Raw genomic sequence first — 18,953 nt, 5'->3', positions numbered from 1 at the left:
TTTGAGATGTCCATTAGGCATCTATGAGGAGATGTTGAGAAGGCGGATGGGTGTCCAAGCCTAGAGTTCAGAGGTGGAGACATGATTTGAGAGGTGTCAGTCCATTTCCTGGCTTCAATTCAATTCACTTAGAGCTCAACTCTTTGCCAGGGGCTGGGACGCAGAGATGACTACGTCGGTCCGGCGGACAGACAGACAGAGGCCAGATCACGTGCTCGGTCTGTCTCACCCTCCTCCGCACTCTGCGGGCACAGAGGTGGCAGCGAGTAGCGGCAGCACAGGGAAGGCTTGGGGTGCGGTGAGCGCCGAGCCAAGGCGGGCAGGTAGGCAGCGTGACGTGCTGCGCTCATCACAATGACAGCGTTGCCGGGGCGACGCGCGGCCCTGGGCTGGCGGGCCCGCCCACAGACGCCGGCAGGCGGGGCGGCGGCTCCACCGTGAACGCGCGGCGCCGCACCGGTATCCTCCCCTTTCCTCCGCTCCCTCCGCCTTCCTCAGGCCACGCTTCTTTGCTGTCATAGCTGTTTCCCGGTCTTTCCAAGCCTCCGACTTCCGCCCCTCCCCACCTCTCCCAGGCCAAGTGTGTCCGTGTCTTCGCGGGAAGAGTGCTAATAAAGTTTATTTTCTTCTCGCTCTCAGGCTCCCAGCCCCGCCCCAAGTACCGCGAGACCTCGTGGCGCGGCTACCATGGCGGCGGCGTTGGAAGCGCCAGCGGCCTTAGCGACCGAGGAGACTTCTGTGCCCATGGAACAGGTGGCCTCAAGGGTCCCGGCCCCAGAGCCCACCCCGGAGCCGGTGCGGAGCCTACGGACGGCCCACGACATCAGCGGCCCGCGGACCCGCACGGGGGACGTGCTGCTGGCGGAGCCCGCGGACTTCGAGTCGCTGCTGCTGTCGCGGCCGGTGCTGGAGGGGTTGCGGGCGGCCGGCTTCGAGCGGCCCTCCCCGGTGCAGCTCAAGGCCATCCCGCTGGGGCGCTGCGGGCTCGGTGAGGGCGGGGGCCCTGGGGAGGCCGGGGGCGCCCGCGGACGGCGGCGGCGTGGCCGGGGGAAGAGCTCCGGCTCGGCCGGGGGCTCGGGCTGCACGCATTCGAGCCTCAATTTCCTCTTCTGTAAAACAGAGGTGCAGTATTGAGTTTGAAGATAGTTACGGCGCTTTACGTACCTACAGGTGGTTCTAGTTTTTTATTTTTTATGTTTTACAGAGACAAGAGAGTCAGAGAGAGGGATAGATAGGGACAGACAGACAGGAAGGGAGAGAGATGAGAAGCATCAATTCTTTATTGCAGCACCTTAGTTGTTCATTGATTGCTTTCTCATATGTGCCTTGACTGTGGGGCTACCGCAGACTGAGTAACCCCTTGCTCAAGCCAGCGACCTCAGGGTCTCGAACCTGGGTTCTCCGCATCCCAGTCCGAGACTGTATCCACTGCGCCACCGCCTGGTCAGACCAGGTGGTTCTAGTTTTGAAGAAAGAAACGGTCGAGGTTCAGGGATGAGGCACGTTTCTAGACACGGCCATGCGTTTTTGAGAGTTTACTAAGAACGGAGGTGGCAGCTAGGTGATTTCTGGAGACATTTCCAGCTCTGTGACTCGTGTTTGGGACCTAAGCCTCTCCAGGCAATACCGTCTAGTGATACTTTTTTTCTTTGCAGATTTAATTGTCCAAGCAAAGTCTGGCACCGGCAAAACCTGTGTATTCTCCACCATTGCTTTGGACTCTCTTGTTCTTGAAAACTTATGCACCCAGGTGAGTTGAGCTCAGAGGACCCAGAGGAGGGTATGTTATGTGGGTTTTATCACAGGCCGGCCGAGATGCGGGTAGCTTCGTAGACATAGATACGAATTTGACAAATGATTGAGTTAAGACATATGAAAAGTATGACAGTAAGACAGTAGGCCATTGAGTGCTGGTGATGTGGATGGTGACCAAGGATGCATTCTTAGTGTTAGAAGGTTGGAATCTTTTGTTGTGACGGCATCTTAAATAGAACGCCTGTCACATTCCTTGAGAATACAGAATCAGGGGTCCCCAAACTTCTTACACAGGGGGCCAGTTCACTGTCCCTCAGACTGTTGGAGGGCCGCCACATACAGTGCTCCTCTCCCTGACCACCAATGAAAGAGGTGCCACTTCCAGAAGTGTGTGTGGGGGGGCGGATAAACGGCCTCAGGGGGCTGCGTGCAGCCCGCGGGCCCAGCCTTAGTTTGGGGACGCCTGGTACAGATTGAGATTCTTTTTTACTTGCTGATCAGGTTGTGGTGAGATTTAAAATTTGGCCTGATTGATGGCAGGTGTGGAATGCTGGCTGTTGCTGATAACTGCAGGTGTTTCCCCTAGCTCCATGAATGGATCACCCCGTGCCTCGTGTTCTAGGTTCTTTTAGTGTAGGTCTAAGGTGACCCTACCCAAGGTAATGGGAGCTTTGGGTTTGGGAACATTTCTTCCACAAAGATATGTTGAGGCCATATAAGCAGTTTGCCAGGCATCATTGGGGATACAAAGATGAATCAGCTGTGGTCTTCATAGTCGGCTTTGTGGTTTAGTAATTACGACAGACTGTAATACACGTTCTCAGTCATGTGTCTCTAATGATGGTTCTTCAACAGTGGTTTTTAACCCAGAAACCTGTATTTACGATTGGTAAAGCTTTTTATTTTTTAAAGGTTTTATTTATTCATTTTAGAGAGGTGGGAGAAAGAGAGAGAGAAGGGAGGAGGAGCAGGAAGCATCAACTCCCATATGTGCCTTGACCAGGCAAGCCCAGGGTTTTGAACCAGCGACCTGGGCATTCCAGGTTGACACTTTATTCCAGGGGTCCCCAAACTTTTTACACAAGGGGCCAGGTTCACTGTCCCTCAGACGGTTGGAGGGCCGCCACATACAGTGCTCCTCCCACTGACCACCAGTGAAAGAGGTGCCCCTTCTGGAAGTGCCGGGGGGGGGGGGCGGATAAATGGCCTCAGGGGGCCACATGCGGCCCGCGGGGCCGTAGTTTGGGGATGCCTGCTTTATTCACTGCACCACCACAAGTTAGGATGGTTGGTAAAGCTCTTTGAGTCCTTTCTCATATCGGCCAAATCCTGGGTCCTGCTTCCCGAGGACCTGGGCTGTTTTCCTTGGGAAGTGAGATGTATTTGAAATTTTGGCTTCTGATAATTTGGCAGCCTGGCAAATGCCAAACCCTGAATAAGTTCCATAAATAAAATCTGTATTTTTAAAATTTAAGATCTTTGTGTTATCAGAGTAACATTTATTTTTGAAAGTTGGGAAAAAGCAGAAAAATGAAGTACTGGAAAACAAAGTATAAAACCTCACCTACCCAGGGAGAAATGGCTGTTAACAGTTTTGTTATATTTTTTCCTAGTCTTCTATTTTTTACTAGCTTTTTTCTTTTCGTAGTTGAGACCATGTCATTTCACCTCCTCCTCCTCCTCCAGTAGTTTTATTGCAGTGTGTCCATTGTGACGATCAAGGCTCTTTGGACCTGGCCCTGGAGCTAGACCTCTGGCCTTTCCCTGTGATTTTGTCCGACTGGTGGGGCTTCTTGCAGGGCCTCAAACACACCAAGAACACCACTGTCTTAAGTATGTCTTGTATTTGCTCTTTCCTTTTCCTGAAAATACTTCCCAAGGTGTCACACAGCTCAACTCTGGGATGTATTTCTGGGTGTCTACTCAAAGGTTAATGAGCCTTCCTTGATCACCCCATTTACAATGACCCCTTTCTTTCCTTGCTTCTTCCCTTTTTCCGTTTGATATTTCTTCATAGCACTTGTTACTTCCTGCCATTATTTACATATGTTTGTTTATATCTTCTTATTCAACAATGAAAGTGCTGTTAGAACAAGGATTTTGTACTGCTAACTGTTGACTGCATAGCAACTTGTATGTTGCCTAGCACATAATAGATTTTTTTTTTAAAGAGAGAAACAGACAGGAAGGGAGAGAGATGAGAAGTATCAACTTATAGTTGCAGTGCCTTAGTTCTTCATTGATTGCTTATATATGCCTTGACTGGGGGACTTCAGCTGAGCCAGGGACCACTTGCTCAAACCAGCAACCTTGGGCTCAAGCCAGCAACCTTGGGCTTCAAGCCAGTGACTGTAGGGTCATGTCTATGTTCCCACACTCAAGCCAATGAGCCCATGCTCAGGCCAGCAACCTCGGGGATTTGAACCTGGGTTTTCATCGTCCCACTCCAACACTTCACTGTGCCACCACCTGGTCAGGCCGATTCTTTTTTAATATTTGTTGAATGAATAAAATGATCATTCAAAGGGAAAAATAGCTCATTATAGATTGTGCCACTCATGTACTTTTATTTTACTGACTCATTAAAGGTGTATTTTACATTTTCTTAGATTTTGATCTTGGCTCCTACAAGAGAAATTGCTGTACAGATACATTCTGTTATCACAACCATTGGGATAAAAATGGAAGGCTTGGAGTGTCACGTCTTCATTGGAGGGACTCCATTGTCTCAAGACAAAACCAGACTTAAAAAGTGTCATATTGCTGTTGGATCTCCTGGTAAGACAGCAATGCCTATTTATAACTGGAACGTTTAGGAACTAAACACTTAAAAAAATGATTTTTTTTTTAGAGAGAAGAAGGGGGATAGAGAGAGAAACATTGATCTGATTTTATATGTGCCCTGACTGGGGATTGAACTGGTAACCTTTGCATATCGGGATGATGCTCCAACCAACTGAACCATCTGGCCAGCATGGAACTAAACACTTAAAACAATTTTTTAAAATATAATTTATTGATTTGAGAGAGAGAGGGAGTGAGAGTGGTGAGCAACTACTATGAGTTGCTTCCCATATGCGTCTTGACTGGGTAAACCTGGGGTTTTGAACCAGCAACCTCAGTATTCCAGGTTGATGCTTTATTTATTGCGCTACCACAGGTCAGGCAAAACATTAAAAAAAAGGATAGGAAGGAGGAGAGATGAGAAGCATTAAGTCATAGTTGCGGCACATGAGTTGTTCACTGATTGCTTCTCATATGTGCCCTTACTTGGGATGGGGACTTCAGCCAAGCCAGTGACCCCTTGCTCATGTCAGCAACCTTGGTCTCAAGCCAGTAACCATGGGGTCATGTCAGTGACCCATACTTAAGCCAGTGACCTTGGGGTTTTGAACCCTGGACTTCAGTGTTCTAGGTCGATGCTCTGTCCACTGTACCACCACTAGTCTGGCTAAATACTTTTTTTTTTTTTTAAATTTTTTTAATTTATTTATTCATTTTAGAGAGGAGAGGGAGAGAGAGAGAGAGAGAGGAGAGAGAGAGAGAGAGAGAGAGAGAGAAGGGGGGGAGGAGCTGGAAGCATCAACTCCCATATGTGCCTTGACCAGGCAAGCCCAGGGTTTTGAACTGGCGACCTCAGCATTTCCAGGCCGACGCTTTATCCACTGCGCCACCACAGGTCAGGCTGGCTAAATACTTTTTAATATAACAATAATATTGAAATCTTTGATAACTTTACTAATTATTTAGAGGATTAGAAGTGTGAGCCTTAGCCCAGTGCGATGTGGACGCACGAGTGGACTACCAGCAGAACTGATGGACTCTCCATTCCTGAGATGTTCAGGAACACGCATGGGGTAGGCTTCTGGGGAGAGGAATGAGATGACTCCCAAGGAAGCCCTTCTGAGCCACGGGTTAGGATTTTTCTTGGCTTTGATCATTCAAGCATGAGTCAGGGTCTAGCATTCATTGCCTTGGCCATTCAAGTCTTTTGATAGGAATAGTGTATTTTCCATACTTCCTGGTGATGACATGTGGGGGAAATATAGTGGATTTAGGCAAGATCAGAACCCAGGATTTCTACTTTGTGGTTTAGTGCATAATGAACAAGGACTGGGTCAGGAAAGTCGGCCGTACAACCTCAGTAGTGACATGGCTGAGACTTGCTCAGATTTGGTGCATTGCTATTTTTTTTTTTTAGGCAGAATTAAACAGCTGATAAAACTTGACTACTTGAACCCAGGCAGTATACGTCTCTTTATTCTGGATGAAGCGGATAAGCTTTTAGAAGAAGGCAGCTTCCAGGAACAAATAAAGTAAGAGAAATCCCTAACTTGACTAATAAAACGGTACCCCAAAGTGTGTCTCTTGGCTTTGCCAGGTGGTGGTTCCTGTCTGCGTCGTTGCCATGGCGTGTTTCCCTCCTGTTTTGCAGTTGGATTTATTCTTCCTTGCCTGCCAGCAAACAGATGGTGGCAGTATCAGCTACTTACCCGGAATGTTTGGCTAATGCTTTGGCAAAGTACATGAGAGAGCCCACTTTTGTGAGACTAAATTCCAGCGACCCAAGTCTCATAGGTGTGTATAGATATTGGTCCTTTCCTGGTTTGGGGTACTCTGGAGCTCCCCCTTGCCCAGTGGCCTGTTGCTTTCATATCTGCTGTGAGGAACGAGCAACTACGTTTGTTTTAACAGAAGACTCTTGACTTCTCTCTAGGTTTGAAGCAGTATTACAAAGTAGTCAATTCGTACCCTTTGGTCCATAAGATATTTGAGGAGAAGGCTCAGCATTTACAGGAACTGTTCAGCAGAATTCCGTTTAATCAAGCCTTAGTCTTTTCTAATTTGCACAGCAGGTAATGTCCCATAAAAGGTCACCTGGGGAACTTGTGGGGTAGAAGCGGAGGCGAGGGGCGGGGTCTGTATGATTCTCACCCTCTGTGCCTGCCTTTCCCCAGAGCGCAGCATCTGGCTGACGTCCTCTCCTTTAAGGGCTTTCCTGCGGAGTGCATTTCAGGTGAGTTCCTCCCCAGCCTCTGTGAACGTCCCACCTGGAAGCTTCTCTCGGGTCACGAGGAAGAAATACCGCTACGTGAGCTGTCTGTTAGCGTGAGGTTACGCTGAGATTCCCGAGAAGGAACTTCACATTCACTTTTCACTGGGATTTGATATAGCAGTGTTCTTTTTTTTTTTTTTTACAGAGGCAGAGATAGACAGGGACAGACAGACAGGAACGGAGAGAGATGAGAAGCATCAATCATCAGTTTCTCGTTGCAACTTCTTAGTTGTTCATTGATTGCTTTCTCACATGTGCCTTGACCGCGGGCCTTCAGCAGACCGAGTAACCCCTTGCTGGAGCCAGCGACCTTGGGTCTAAGCTGGTGAGCTCTTTGCTCAAGCTAGATGAGCCCGCGCAAGCTGGCGACCTCGGGGTCTCGAACCTGGGTCCTTCCGCATCCCAGTCCTACGCTCTATCCACTGCGCCACCACCTGGTCAGGCGCAGTGTTCTTGTTTTAAGAAGTAAGTTGGTGCCTGACCAGGCGGTGGTGCAGTGGATAGAGCATCGGACTGGGACGCAGAGGACCCAGGTTCGAGACCCCGAGGTTGCCAGCTTAAGCGCGGGCTCATCTGGTTTGAGCAAGGCTCACCAGCTTAAACTCAAGGTCGCTGACTTGAGCAAGGGGTTACTCGGTCTGCTGTAGCCCCCCAGTCAAGGCTCATATGAGAAAGCAATCAATGAACAACTAAGGTGCCACAATGAAGAATTGATGCTGCTTATCTCTCTCCTTTCCTGTTTGTCTGTTTCTCTCTCTGTCTCTTTCACACACACAAAAAAAGTAAGTTGGTGTATAATAAAAATATAGAAATATTGCTTCATATGAAGTGATAAAATATCCCCTAATTTTGTGAGCACTATATTTTAAAATTCTGATTGTAAATCTTAACCTAGATTTGCATATAAGGGCAGCAAGAAATTTGGTTTGTATATTTTTAAGTTGTTAAGACTGGGAGTTCTGGTTCCTGCTTTTTGTGGCTTTGGTAACTGTACTTGGTCTGTTTAGGCAACATGAACCAGAGCCAGCGCCTTGACGCCATGGCCAAGCTGAAGCAGTTCCACTGCCGGGTCCTCATTTCCACAGATCTGGTAGGCTCCTCCTCGTGGGGGTGACTGTCCCCTCTCCCTGTGTGTGCTGTTACCAGATGTGCAGATTTCACCTATGTGGGTCTCTCTGACAAGCATCCAGTGCTGGGGAATATACCTGCTTAAAAATGTCTTGATATATTAGCTGTGGCCAGCCAGCTCAGCAGTAGAGCATTGGACTGGTGTGTGGAAGTCCTGGGTTCAATTCCTGGTCAGGGCACACAGGAGAAGCACCCATTTGCTTCTCCACCCCCCCCCCCCTCCTTCCTCTCTGTCTCTCTCTTCCCCTCCTGCAGCCAGGGCTCCATTGGAGCAAAGTTGGCCTGGGCGCTGAGTCTGGCTCTATGGCCACCACCTCAGGCTCTAGAATGGCTCTGGCAGCAATGGAGCAATGCCCGAGATGGACAGAGCACTGCCCCCTGGTGGGCATGCCTGGTGGATCCCGGTCAGGCGCATGCGGGAGTCTGTCTCTCTGCCTCCCCACTTCTCACTTCAGAAGAACACACACAAAAAATTTTCTGATATATTTTCATCTTTGTCTTTGAAATTAGTCACAGAAATAAGTTTCCTTTTCTTTTGCTCCTAAATAGCCTCCTTCCTTCTAAATGTCTTTCTGTTCTTAATTTGGCTCTTGGTTGTGCTAGAGTAAGATAGTGTTCATCGGTACCCGGCTGCAGTTACTGCAGGCAAACAGTTGCTCTCTTTCTCCATTCAAGACCTCCCGTGGCATTGATGCTGAGAAGGTGAATCTGGTTGTGAATCTGGACGTACCATTGGATTGGGAGACATACATGCATCGGATCGGCAGAGCTGGCCGTTTTGGTAAGAAGAAAAATTTGAGTGCTTTGTTTAAGGGGGAGGAATCTGTAATGTGACAGGTGGACTTGGATTGTCATTTACATGAAAATGATTTACTGCTTAACATTCCCTCTGTGCTTTAGGGACTTTGGGACTGACAGTGACCTTCTGTTGCCGGGGAGAAGAAGAAAATATGATGATGAAAATTGCCCAGAAATGTAATATCAACCTTCTGCCTTTGCCAGGTATAGTTACCTGTTTCATTTTGCTGTCAGAATAATAATGGCAATGGTGACAGGCCTAATAAATACTAACACAGACTAATTCTGATATCTCACGTACTATTCCAAGTACTTTTTGTATGTTAACTCATCTAATTGTCACCATCATCCTGTGAGGTATGTGCTGGTATTTTCTATATTTTGTAGGTGAAGATACTGAGGCAGAGAGATATTAGATAATATGCTTATTAAGTAGCAGGGAGAAGATCACAAGCTAATACCGGCACGTGCGAAATGAAAACTGTTATGTTACTGTAGTAGCTCCGTATTTTAGTTTGTAGCCTTGCAATTTTATTTTTTTTACAAAATGGGTATTTTACCTTTTTTGTTGCTGTGAAGGTGATTCTTGCCATAGTCTCCTTTGTCACCATGGGGAAGGAACAGTATCTTTAATTTGAACACTGCTTTGAAAATTTTGAAGTGTTTTTTTTCATTTGAGTGAATTGTTTGTCAAGTTGCTTTTTTTAAGTGCCATCTTGGAAACAATGTGTGTTTGAAACTGATAATGACCTCTTGAAAACAAAAAAGCTGAAAAAATTCTTGTGTGGAAATCATTTATTTGCTATATGTGTTAATTTATGCATATTAGTGTATATATCTGTCTATGTAGGTGTGATATACATACTTATAAGTGCATACTTGTATAGTGTATGCATGGCCTTCTAGAATATGGTACATGTAGTTATTGACTAGTTATAACAATGAACATCTTACCAATTTGTGCTTTAATTCCTTAAGTGATTTTCTACAAAGCCGATTAGGCACAGGTCTGGGAGTCTTGTGGATTCTATCAATAATAGGTCTGCCTTTGTAATAACTTGTTTTGTGATCGTTTACAGATTTATTTAATAGCTCTAAGCTTATATCCTGATTTACAAAATACTTGTTTTATGAAATCTTTCTGGTCTAGTGCAGCTCGAGAATATTAATGTGTTCTTATTTCTTTTATGTAGACCCCATTCCTCCCGGTCTGATGGAAGAGTGTTTGGATTGGGACGTGGAGGTTAGAGCTGCTGTGCATACCTATGGCTTGGCAGGTGCACCGAGCCAGCCCCTCCAAACACAAGCTCAAGAAATAGAGAGGACCTCTCACACTCAGACAGCTCACAGTAACCACGTGGCTTCTTGTAGAAATGCTTCCGTATCTGGACTGGCAGTCAGGTCCAAGGCCACCACCAAACAAAAGCTGCCTGTGAAAAGCCACTCAGAGTGTGGGATCCCAGAAAAAGCAGGGTCACCGAAAGCGCTGGGCTGTGCCGTACAGCTGGAAGAGCATATGGACAGTTCTGTTGAGCCCCCTGCTGAAAACTGCAGTAACAGCCAGCCCCAGGCCAGGGAGGACTTGCCTGTGTCGCTCCCCCAAATCCCTTGTCTGTCTGCCTTTAAAATCCACCCGCCATGCACTCTGCCTTTTGCAGAGCTGGTAGAGGATTACGAGCACTATATTAAGGAGGGGTTGGAGAAACCTGTGGAAATCATCAGGCACTACACAGGTCCTGGGGGTCAGGCTGTGAACCCGCAGAATGGGTTTGTGAGAAACCGAGTTACTCCGGAGAGTGTGCGGGTTTTGGCAAGTAGTAGCCAGTCGGGGGACTCGGAGAGTGACAGCGGTTCTTACAGCTCCAGGACTTCCTTCCAGAGCAAAGGAAACAAGTCGTGCGTGGCCGGCTCTTCTGACATTCCGCTGAAAGGCTTGGAATCGACCCCTGCGGATGGCCGTGTCTCTTTGGAACAAACTCTGAATGGGAGTGACACCCCTAATCTAGTCGAGTGTCCGGGGTCACCTGAAGTCCAGGTAAAGGCAAGGCCTACAGAGGGGGCTCAGCAGAGGGCGAAGCAGAGCCGGAGAAGGCCTCCCCGGCGGTCCTCCTCGCGGGCGCAGACGGATCCCCAGGAGGGTGAGGGGTATGCCCGCCACAGGGAGAGCCACGAGGGCTCGCCTGGTGCGTATCAGGACTACGAGGAGTACTGGCGAGCCTACTACAGGGCCTGGCACGAGTACTATGCGGCCGCGTCTCAGTCCTATTACTGGAACGCCCAGAGGCACCCGGGCTGGATGGCGGCCTACCACATGAATAGCGTTTACCTTCAAGAAATGCTGCGTGGCAACCAGTGAGCGGGGCCGGCCCAAAGAAACTTCATGGGTCAGATTCTTGAGAAATATTTTGATACGAAACGAAAGGTCCCAGGGTGCCATTTTCTATAAGCCGTTCCAAAAAGAAACATTTGAAAGACTTGTATCACTGCTTACTTAAAACAAAATAAAAACAACTTGAGATTTGAAAACCAATCTATGCTGCGGAGTTCTTTATAAAGAACTTGGCCTGCGTTTTCATGGAGGTACGTATGTTCTTGTAGAAGTTTATCACTTGCCAGATGAGAAGATCCCTGTTTTTCTGTTCAGGCAGGAAGGAGTAAAAACATTGCTTCCGACTTTCCCGAAGGTACTTGGTTTGATGCCCTTTGCTTCCAGTAAAAGTAGTTGTTAGTAAAAATACAAACTCAGCCTAACGTGTTGTCATATTGGTCATCTTTTGAATGTCTTGTTTTCAAGATGTTGAAAGCTGTCCACTTCCTTACTGTGCATTAATTAACTAGGCATCATCGGTTGTCTTATTTTTGTTCTCAGGAAGAGGGATGGCTCTTAATCGTTATTAGTTTTTGAATCTTTTGCCTCTGATGAAAGCTATAGATTCATCCCAGAAAATGTCTGATCATAAACAGTAATTGGATGTAACTTCAAGGGGTTCAGACATCGAGCCCCTCTAAGGAACCCAGGTTAAGAACGGCGCTATCCTATTAGTAGGCTAAGGGAAGGCTCCAGCTATTTTAAGTATTTGGTGGAAGCGGAAACTTACTCTGTTAAACTCTTGCGTGTTCTAATCTTGTGTCTTCTAGAGATCCCCTTGCCCCGTTTTTACCTCTCTAACTAAGATCCGAGGGGAATGATCACTCTTCTGAGATGGTGCACCTATGAAGTATGATCTAGAAAAGTGTAATTGGAAGTTACTTATTCCATTTCTTCTCTGTGGGAGTCCTTTCCTGGTAGGCATTGGGCTCCGAGGCCTTCCTGAGAGGTGTATTGTGGCGAGAGACTCCCGTACCTGTAGAGATGCATACTTAGTTTTGAAAAGGAGGTTGCTTCTGTCCAGTGCACATACCTGTCCAGGCCGTTGACCCTCTGGGCTGTGAGCAGACACCCAAGGCCGCTGTCATCTACTGCCCAAGACTCACGGAGCACAGTCCTAAACTCCGGCTTTCTGTGGATTTCTGTATTTGGGATGGCCAGTGGAAGTTTACACGTAAAGATGGGTTTACGTATACGTATCAGTGTGGACAAATTCCAATGAGTTAATTGACACAAAAGAGCAAATCCACAATTAGGTCCAGCATGTCATTAGAAATAGAGACTTTAATTGCTCACCTAAATAAAATCCTGCCATTCCTATAGAATTGAACATGCCCTTCTTCCTACTCTTTCCCCCTCAACATCGCCACGTTCACAGTTTTTCACTGCTAGGGGGTTTCTTTAGGATACTGCCGCATCTTAGGGATGAGGTTACCTATTAGCCTTGAAATTAATTGGAGTCTCTCTAGGTTTGTCATATTTTGTGTTTGCTTTTATTTGTTTGAAATAGAAAAATAAGCTGGAGGTGAGCATATGCATAACATGGAAATAATCATTGTTTTGTTTTCCATAAGTGCTGCTAGGGAAATTTTAGCTGTGACCTTTCTGAATAGTTCGCAGTTGCCCTGGTGGCTGTGGGAGGACTCTGTGAGGAGGAGACTGGTTTGCAGTGGTCAGTCTGGGTGCGTGTCCCTGTGATCTGTAGGAACCACAGATAAGTACACTCACTTGCGAATGCTTTGTGGGGTAGCGGAGGAATGCTTGTCCTGAGGCTGCCTACTTCTTACCTTACACCGGTCATGTGACCGCTCAGGACCCAGCGTTCTCATTGAAATGCCTGCCTGGACTGGAAGGCTGGGCCCCTTCCAGTTCTGCTTTAGTTACTCTGTTGCTCATACGAGATAATGCTTCCTGACTAGGGAAAAGGAAAATTATTTTATGAATATAGAGTCTTTATAAATTCAGGTAATTTGTGTGAATGGGTTAAATGTCCGAATTCTAGAATACTAAATCAGTACACTCATCGGCTGTTTAATCTAACTTAAATTAGGCGGTGGTGGTAACATAGAGGAATCTTTGGGAAACCTACTTTGGGTAATTCTGACTTAGAATATAAATTATGATTTGGGGTAATTTTAAAGCAGTATTTTCCAAAGTAGCTTAGGTATTACAGTAAAATTTACTAACCTTTTAAAAATGTGGTTTAAAGGTAAACTTCAAGCCCCCAAATACCAAAAATAATTGAAGAGGAATTAGAGTACTTGTGGATCAATTTGTATGAGACGGGGGGAGTAGTTTGAAGTTTAAAGATTTTCTTCCCCCTAGGTGTAAATAAAACTTGTTAATCTTAAATAAAGTTTATACTTCTGATAGCCACAGCCGACACTGGCATTGCATCGCAAGGTAATTGTGTTGTCTTGGCAGGCTCTGTTTCTTGTCTGCCTCTGGGAAGGGGTGCATATGTGCCAGTTAGCACCGGCTCTTTAATGAAAAGAGCACACGTTGCCCCAAGCGCGTCTGGTTCCAGTTCCTTGTCTCCAGACCGTTTGCATTGTGGGTGTGTAGTGACACCTAGTGGGTGATAAGGATAGGAGCACCCGTGATTGAAATGAATTGCACAGCCAACCTCTAGGCTAGGGTTGGGGCAGCATGCATAGGCCCTAATGTTCCATTTCTGCAGTTTTCTTTGGGGTCTGGTTGTTGTGGGGAAGTGAAAAGGATTCCCATTGTTGTTGCCACATTATGGTGACATGAAAACACCTATTGCTCTCACTATCTGAATCGGAATTACTAAGGTTACAGCAGACCTTCAAGATTTCTCATCCAGTTCCCTCATTTTTAAGATGAGGAAGCCGACAGAAGCCGAGAAGTGACGACGTGGGGTCGTGGCTGAGTGACCGCGCCTCCGCGGGTGCCTCAGCTCTGTGGCTCCCAGGCTTCCTGCCAGCCCTGTGGCCTTGACTTTGAGTTCTCCTTTCAGTTTGAGATTAGGTTTAGATGAAGTACATGTTCATTGTCTTCTTAGCAGAACCAGTACTTATACATAATGTCTCTCAGTAACACAGGGCTGGGCCTTAACGCAGAGCTGTGGACAGACACAGTCCCCCTCTGTGAGACCAGGGAGGGACAGTCGTGGGCGGCAGGGGGTGCTCGTGTCGATGGGGTGTGGGGAGGGAAGATGAGACTACCCCTTCTGACATTCTGTGACTTTGCTTTAACAAAGTTTTCTTTTTCAATTACAGTTGACATACAGTATTAGTTTCAGGTCCCATGGCTTTTCTCTAGCGAGGTAGAAAGCCTGCCTTTGCTCACAGGAGCCTCATTTCTACTGTTACAGAGCTGGTATTGGAATGAACAGTCCTTTAGAGTTTGTGGCACATAGTTTAATCCAGGTTGGATACATCCGGTACAGCAGTGGCACGTGACTCGATACTGTAAATGATACACGTTTTAACATATGCACTACAGTTTCAAAAGAAGACGACAGGAAACTCAAGGTTTTTTTTTTCCCATAGAAAGTTTTCACATGTTTATCTTCCTGCAATTTTGTACAGTATTTCTTCTTTGCTGTCGTGATGTTGGTAAGCAAAGCCCCTTTACCATACGAAAATAGAAAAGAACACACTTGATGTTTTTCACGATAACATTAATGGGGGGGAGTGACCTCTAAGGAAAACATTACATTGGAATGTCTGGTTATCAAAAATATACCATCCCTCCCGCCTCCCAGGTTTGTAAAATAGTCTGTTGGTCCAAGGAGCCCCCCAGGACTTGGTCAGTGCCCTACACTGGTGAGAGTATCATCATCCAGTGTAATTAAGTAACCTGCTGAGATAAATGTCATCCCCACACTTGATGAGAAAAACAGAACATTCTGAATAGAAAACAAGACTCAAAAGGAACCCCTTTAAAGCTGTTTCTGTTGCTGATGAGCACTCGCTCTCAGTTCTCAGGTGCTCGTCCCGATGCTGTTCGGCTCCCAGGTCATAACCGTGTTTTCCCTTCCTCCAGTCAGTGTAAAGCCTTGCGAAGGATGAGATCTCGTAAGGAAATCAGAAAGGGAAAATGAAGGTCTTCCAGGCTCCTGTTTGTGATGGTTACCATGCCAGCTGGTTAGAAGAGAAACTAATATTGCCTTAGTAATCTAGGAACCCGGCATTGAGATCCTCCTGCCTCGTAGTTACCTGGTAATTGAGGTGAGGGCGTCGGGACCACGGGAATCCGTACTAACCTCACGATCTGAGCTGAGCTCCACTGTAGCGCCCACCTCCGCAGAGTTTAAAGGACAGGAAGAAGTCGAGGCCCATGTGTCAGTGTGTTCGCTCCCTGTCTGTGTTCTAGTGTGCTGATCCCAGGCTGTGGGAGTCGTAGTTTGAACACTGGGTCAAGTCCTCAGCATTTCCACGAGTTGACTTTTTGTTAACATGGTTCAGCACGAACTGCCCACCTTAATTTCTGTTTAAATTCTTTTTTTTAATTTCACTTTTCTACTTGCTGGTCCTAACTCCTGTGTGATTGTAGACTAATGTGTTCAGTTGTCACTGAGACTGTCTGGCCTTGTGAACAAGATCCTATGCAGTTAGTCGTGAGCTTGGCACTCATTACGAACACCCTACGAAAGAGAAGGGGTCCTGGCTCAGGGTGGTTTTGAATGGAATGCTTCCTCACCCTGAATCACCACCCTTGATATCCGGGTTTTAAATTTTTAAGCGAGCCTCAGAGTAATGCCACATGGCATGGAGGAACCACCCCAAGGCAGGATGTCTAAGCCCTGGACCGCACTCAGTTCTGCCATGTGAACCTGGAGAATCACTCTGTCGATCAGGGATCTAGTTCCTTGACATGCCACCGTAAATTGTAGGAAGGAGCAGAAGGACTACAGAAGGTATGTTTTGAAATGCTGGCCAAGCCTTCTCTTCATGGAGAAGAGACAGCATTTGACAAGCAACCTGACTGTTCTCTTGGTCACCATCTTTGACAGAGCTGCTGGCCCAGAGCCAACTCTGCCGGGGACGGTGGTTTCCAGGGATGGTTTGTAGCAGCGCAGTCAGGTGGCCCCGAGGGCCGCGTGCAGGCAGTACTGCCGTGTACGTAAGGCTCGGTCTCTGGTCATGGCACAGTTCTTAGAGGGCACTTCTCCGAGGCATTGATGCTCTGAGAGGCAATGGGAAAAAGCACTAGACTCAGCCAAAGGGACCCGTGTCCTGGTCCCTTCTCTGTCATTAAATAACAGCGGGACCTTGACCCTGTCACTTACTCCTCTGAGTGTCAGCGTTCTGCATCGTAAACTATTAAAGAGATTCTTTAATCTCTTCTAGTTCTGATATACAGTACTCGGTACTTGATATATCAGTACTTGATTCCTCTGAATGTGAATGTCGCCTATTAGTTTTTTACCCCTGTCTGATGCTGAGCGAGATTGGATGGGGCAGGTGGTCTGGGGACTGTGTTGTGCCGAAGTGGCTGATGGACTATGACTGCTCTGGAGCCACTGCCCCCGGAAGACCCCGATGCCTGGTTCCCGGTCACTGGCCGGTGAGCTGGACTAAACTGACTCGGGCCCTGACCTGTGTCTGCCGGCGGCAGTGTAGCCGGGCCGTGTCTGTGGTGTGGGTGAACCCCTTCCCCGGGCTGACGTCTTCCCTTGGACCAGCAGGGAGCTGGGGCTCTCACCCCTGGCTGAGGCCACGCTGGGGGGTGGCGACAAGGGGGGCCGGCCGACAGTCTTAGGGACTGTCCAAATGGGTTTGGAAAGGGAACTGGGAGAATATAAAACATAGAAATTATTTGGGACATGATCATTACAATGTGCTCATTAGTTTTTGTGGAAACCACAGGTGCTCTCCTAATGCACGAGCAAATACCCTGGGCTGGGTCAGCCATTGCTCTGACCCTGTGATGACCTGCTCTTTAACATAGGCAGTGTGTGTGTGTGTGTGTGTGTGTGTGTGTGTGTGTGTATTTCTCTGTATCCCTCATCCCACTGAGATCTTAGCATGTAAACTTAGATACCTGGACATTCCTAACTCTGTTCCATTATCCAGTCTTTCAAAAGAAACACTCCTTTCCCAGCCCTTTGGCCTCTAGACGGGCCCAGCCCAGGCCTCTGCCTTCCCTGGGGTGTGTGAAGTGGACGGATCTGGTCCTCATTCTCAGGTGTGTGCACCACGCATCCCTCTGCAGTTGTAGTTCTGCCTACTTGCCCTAGAAGCCCAGAGGTCCAGATCCACCCTCTTCTCGTGTTAGGGGAAATCCTCGAGGCCAGAGCTGGAGAACGGACTCGGTCGGTGGTCAGCGAGGCCGGCCGAGGAGACGGGTGGGGGCTCCCTGTCTGCCCTCTGCCCTCCTTCCTCTCAGGTAGCCCTCGTTTGACGTGCCTCTTGCACAGGGTCCCTGGAGCTGGGCTCGTAGGGAAGCCCTCCGAAGGTGTTTCCGGGCTCCTGGCTAGTGAAGCTCCCCTAGTCGGCTCTGGGGGCAGAGAGCTCCTCGGCCTACAGTTACACAGCGAGCCACTAAGCGCAGACTGGGTCAGGGGCCCCTGAGAGGCTCGGTGTCCGGAGCCAGGGCTAGAGATTGCAGTGGGGTGGCTGGGGTTTGGGGAGGGAGGGGGCTTGTCGCTAACCCTGAGGCCCGCCTGCTCTGCTGGAAGCAGTGAACACGGGGAGGAGGACTCCGGAAATGCTGTCCAGCCCGACCGGGGCGCAGGCCACCGGAGCAGAGATGCCGACCGGGTTCCCGAAACCCTATACCCTCGTGTGGACGTCGTCCTTCTCCCCCATTGCAGTGATCCTCAGGGTCAGCAGGCCTGAGACTGTTCAGCCCTCCAGGCAACTGTCAGGCAAGGTAGGAACCTTCTAGGAGCTCTTACTTGCTTTCACACTTGGGCGCGTCCTTCCCGGGCTTAACCTTCTGCAGCTTCTGCGGCAGCTGCCTCAGGCGTGAGCCGGGTCGGAGCCGGGCCCCTGGGCCGCCGCCCTCTGCGGGGACAGGCTCTGCGGGCAGAGCTCTCATGGCTTTGTGGTGGGTGTCCCAGGGGCAGGCGGCCTCTGGGAGCCTGGGTCGCCTCCCGTCCTCTCCACAGGCGCACACCAAAGGCTGGCCGTTGCCTCTTCCAGGTCCCAGCGCGACAGCCTGGTCCTTCCCTTTCTGAGCCAGACCTGGGAGCTGTGGACGCCGCTGGTCCCAACCACGGCGGCGGCTGCGAGTCCTCCAGGGGCTCCCCGTCCCCCTCAGCCCTCCCACAGCGGCGTCCACACGGGCATCACAGCCAGGTGCCGGTCATGGTCATGGAGCAGGTCCCTAGCCTGTCTCAGGGTCACCGAGGCCCCTGGAGAGACAGACAGACGGCTACACAGCGGACAGCCAGGGGCAAAGCAGCGAGGTACAGAGACAGAGGAGACGGGGACAGACCGAGGGGACACTTGGCAGCCCTGTGCAGGTCAGCTGGGCAGTGGGGGGGCCCGGGCTCAGGCGACCTCACCCACCTGGGGAAACGGAGAGAGGACTCAGCAGTCACTGACTTCTTAGCCTAAAAGCTTTTGCTATAAAAGAGAAAAAACAACCCTCACAAAATGCATTGTTTTGGTTCAAAGGTACTGGGTCCATGGAGAAAAACATTTCCCAAAAATCCGTTGGTATTTTTGTTTTCCACCTTTTCCCATGAATAAATATTATCCATTAAGAGCCTTGAAAAGGTGCTTAATACACAGTGTTACATTTCCTCCCTGCTCCGCATGTGATGCGCGGCCTCTGTGCTGCTCTGGGTCTCGTCTCTTCCCCACCGGGGGGCTCCAGAAACAATGGTGTGGTCTGAGGCCCCCTCCAGGCCCTGTCCTGGCATCAGCAGCC

At 48.6% G+C, this 18,953-nt stretch overlaps 1 protein-coding gene and 1 long non-coding RNA gene across 3 annotated transcripts; both read left to right on the top strand.

The window, feature by feature from the left end:
* The first annotated feature begins 222 nt into the window (after positions 1–222).
* On the top strand, positions 223–11,507 carry DDX20 (DEAD-box helicase 20). Of its 2 annotated transcripts, XM_066353073.1 has the most exons (12): positions 223–323; positions 640–988; positions 1,656–1,750; positions 4,365–4,533; positions 5,957–6,071; positions 6,191–6,333; positions 6,473–6,611; positions 6,714–6,772; positions 7,819–7,901; positions 8,615–8,720; positions 8,840–8,941; positions 9,931–11,507. In XM_066353073.1, exons 2-12 carry the CDS (start codon positions 688–690, stop codon positions 11,091–11,093), a joined length of 2,475 nt encoding a protein of 824 aa, XP_066209170.1. In that variant the 5' UTR covers positions 223–323; positions 640–687; the 3' UTR covers positions 11,094–11,507. The 2 variants fall into 2 exon arrangements, with proteins under 2 accessions (XP_066209170.1, XP_066209171.1); XM_066353074.1 differs by lacking the exon at positions 223–323 and having other exon boundaries at positions 498–988.
* A 2,969-nt stretch (positions 11,508–14,476) lies between these two features.
* On the top strand, positions 14,477–18,704 carry LOC136383291 (uncharacterized). Its single transcript, XR_010747388.1, has 2 exons — positions 14,477–17,948; positions 18,221–18,704. It is a non-coding gene; the product is annotated as an uncharacterized lncRNA (long non-coding RNA).
* The last annotated feature ends 249 nt before the right edge of the window (positions 18,705–18,953 follow it).

Source organism: Saccopteryx leptura, chromosome 11 (genome assembly GCF_036850995.1).
Source record: "Saccopteryx leptura isolate mSacLep1 chromosome 11, mSacLep1_pri_phased_curated, whole genome shotgun sequence".
NCBI classification, from domain to species: domain Eukaryota; kingdom Metazoa; phylum Chordata; class Mammalia; order Chiroptera; family Emballonuridae; genus Saccopteryx; species Saccopteryx leptura.
Note: the sequence above shows the minus strand (reverse complement) of the source record. Positions and strands in the feature narration are given on the sequence as shown.

Coding starts and splice junctions, on each gene's coding strand:
- DDX20 (XM_066353073.1), top strand. CDS start 688: ATGGCGGCGGCGTTGGAAGCGCCAGCGGCCTTAGCGACCGAGGAGACT. Junction 6,072..6,190: donor AGCTTCCAGGAACAAATAAA/GTAAGAGAAATC, acceptor CCTGTTTTGCAG/TTGGATTTATTCTTCCTTGC. Junction 6,334..6,472: donor CAGCGACCCAAGTCTCATAG/GTGTGTATAGAT, acceptor ACTTCTCTCTAG/GTTTGAAGCAGTATTACAAA.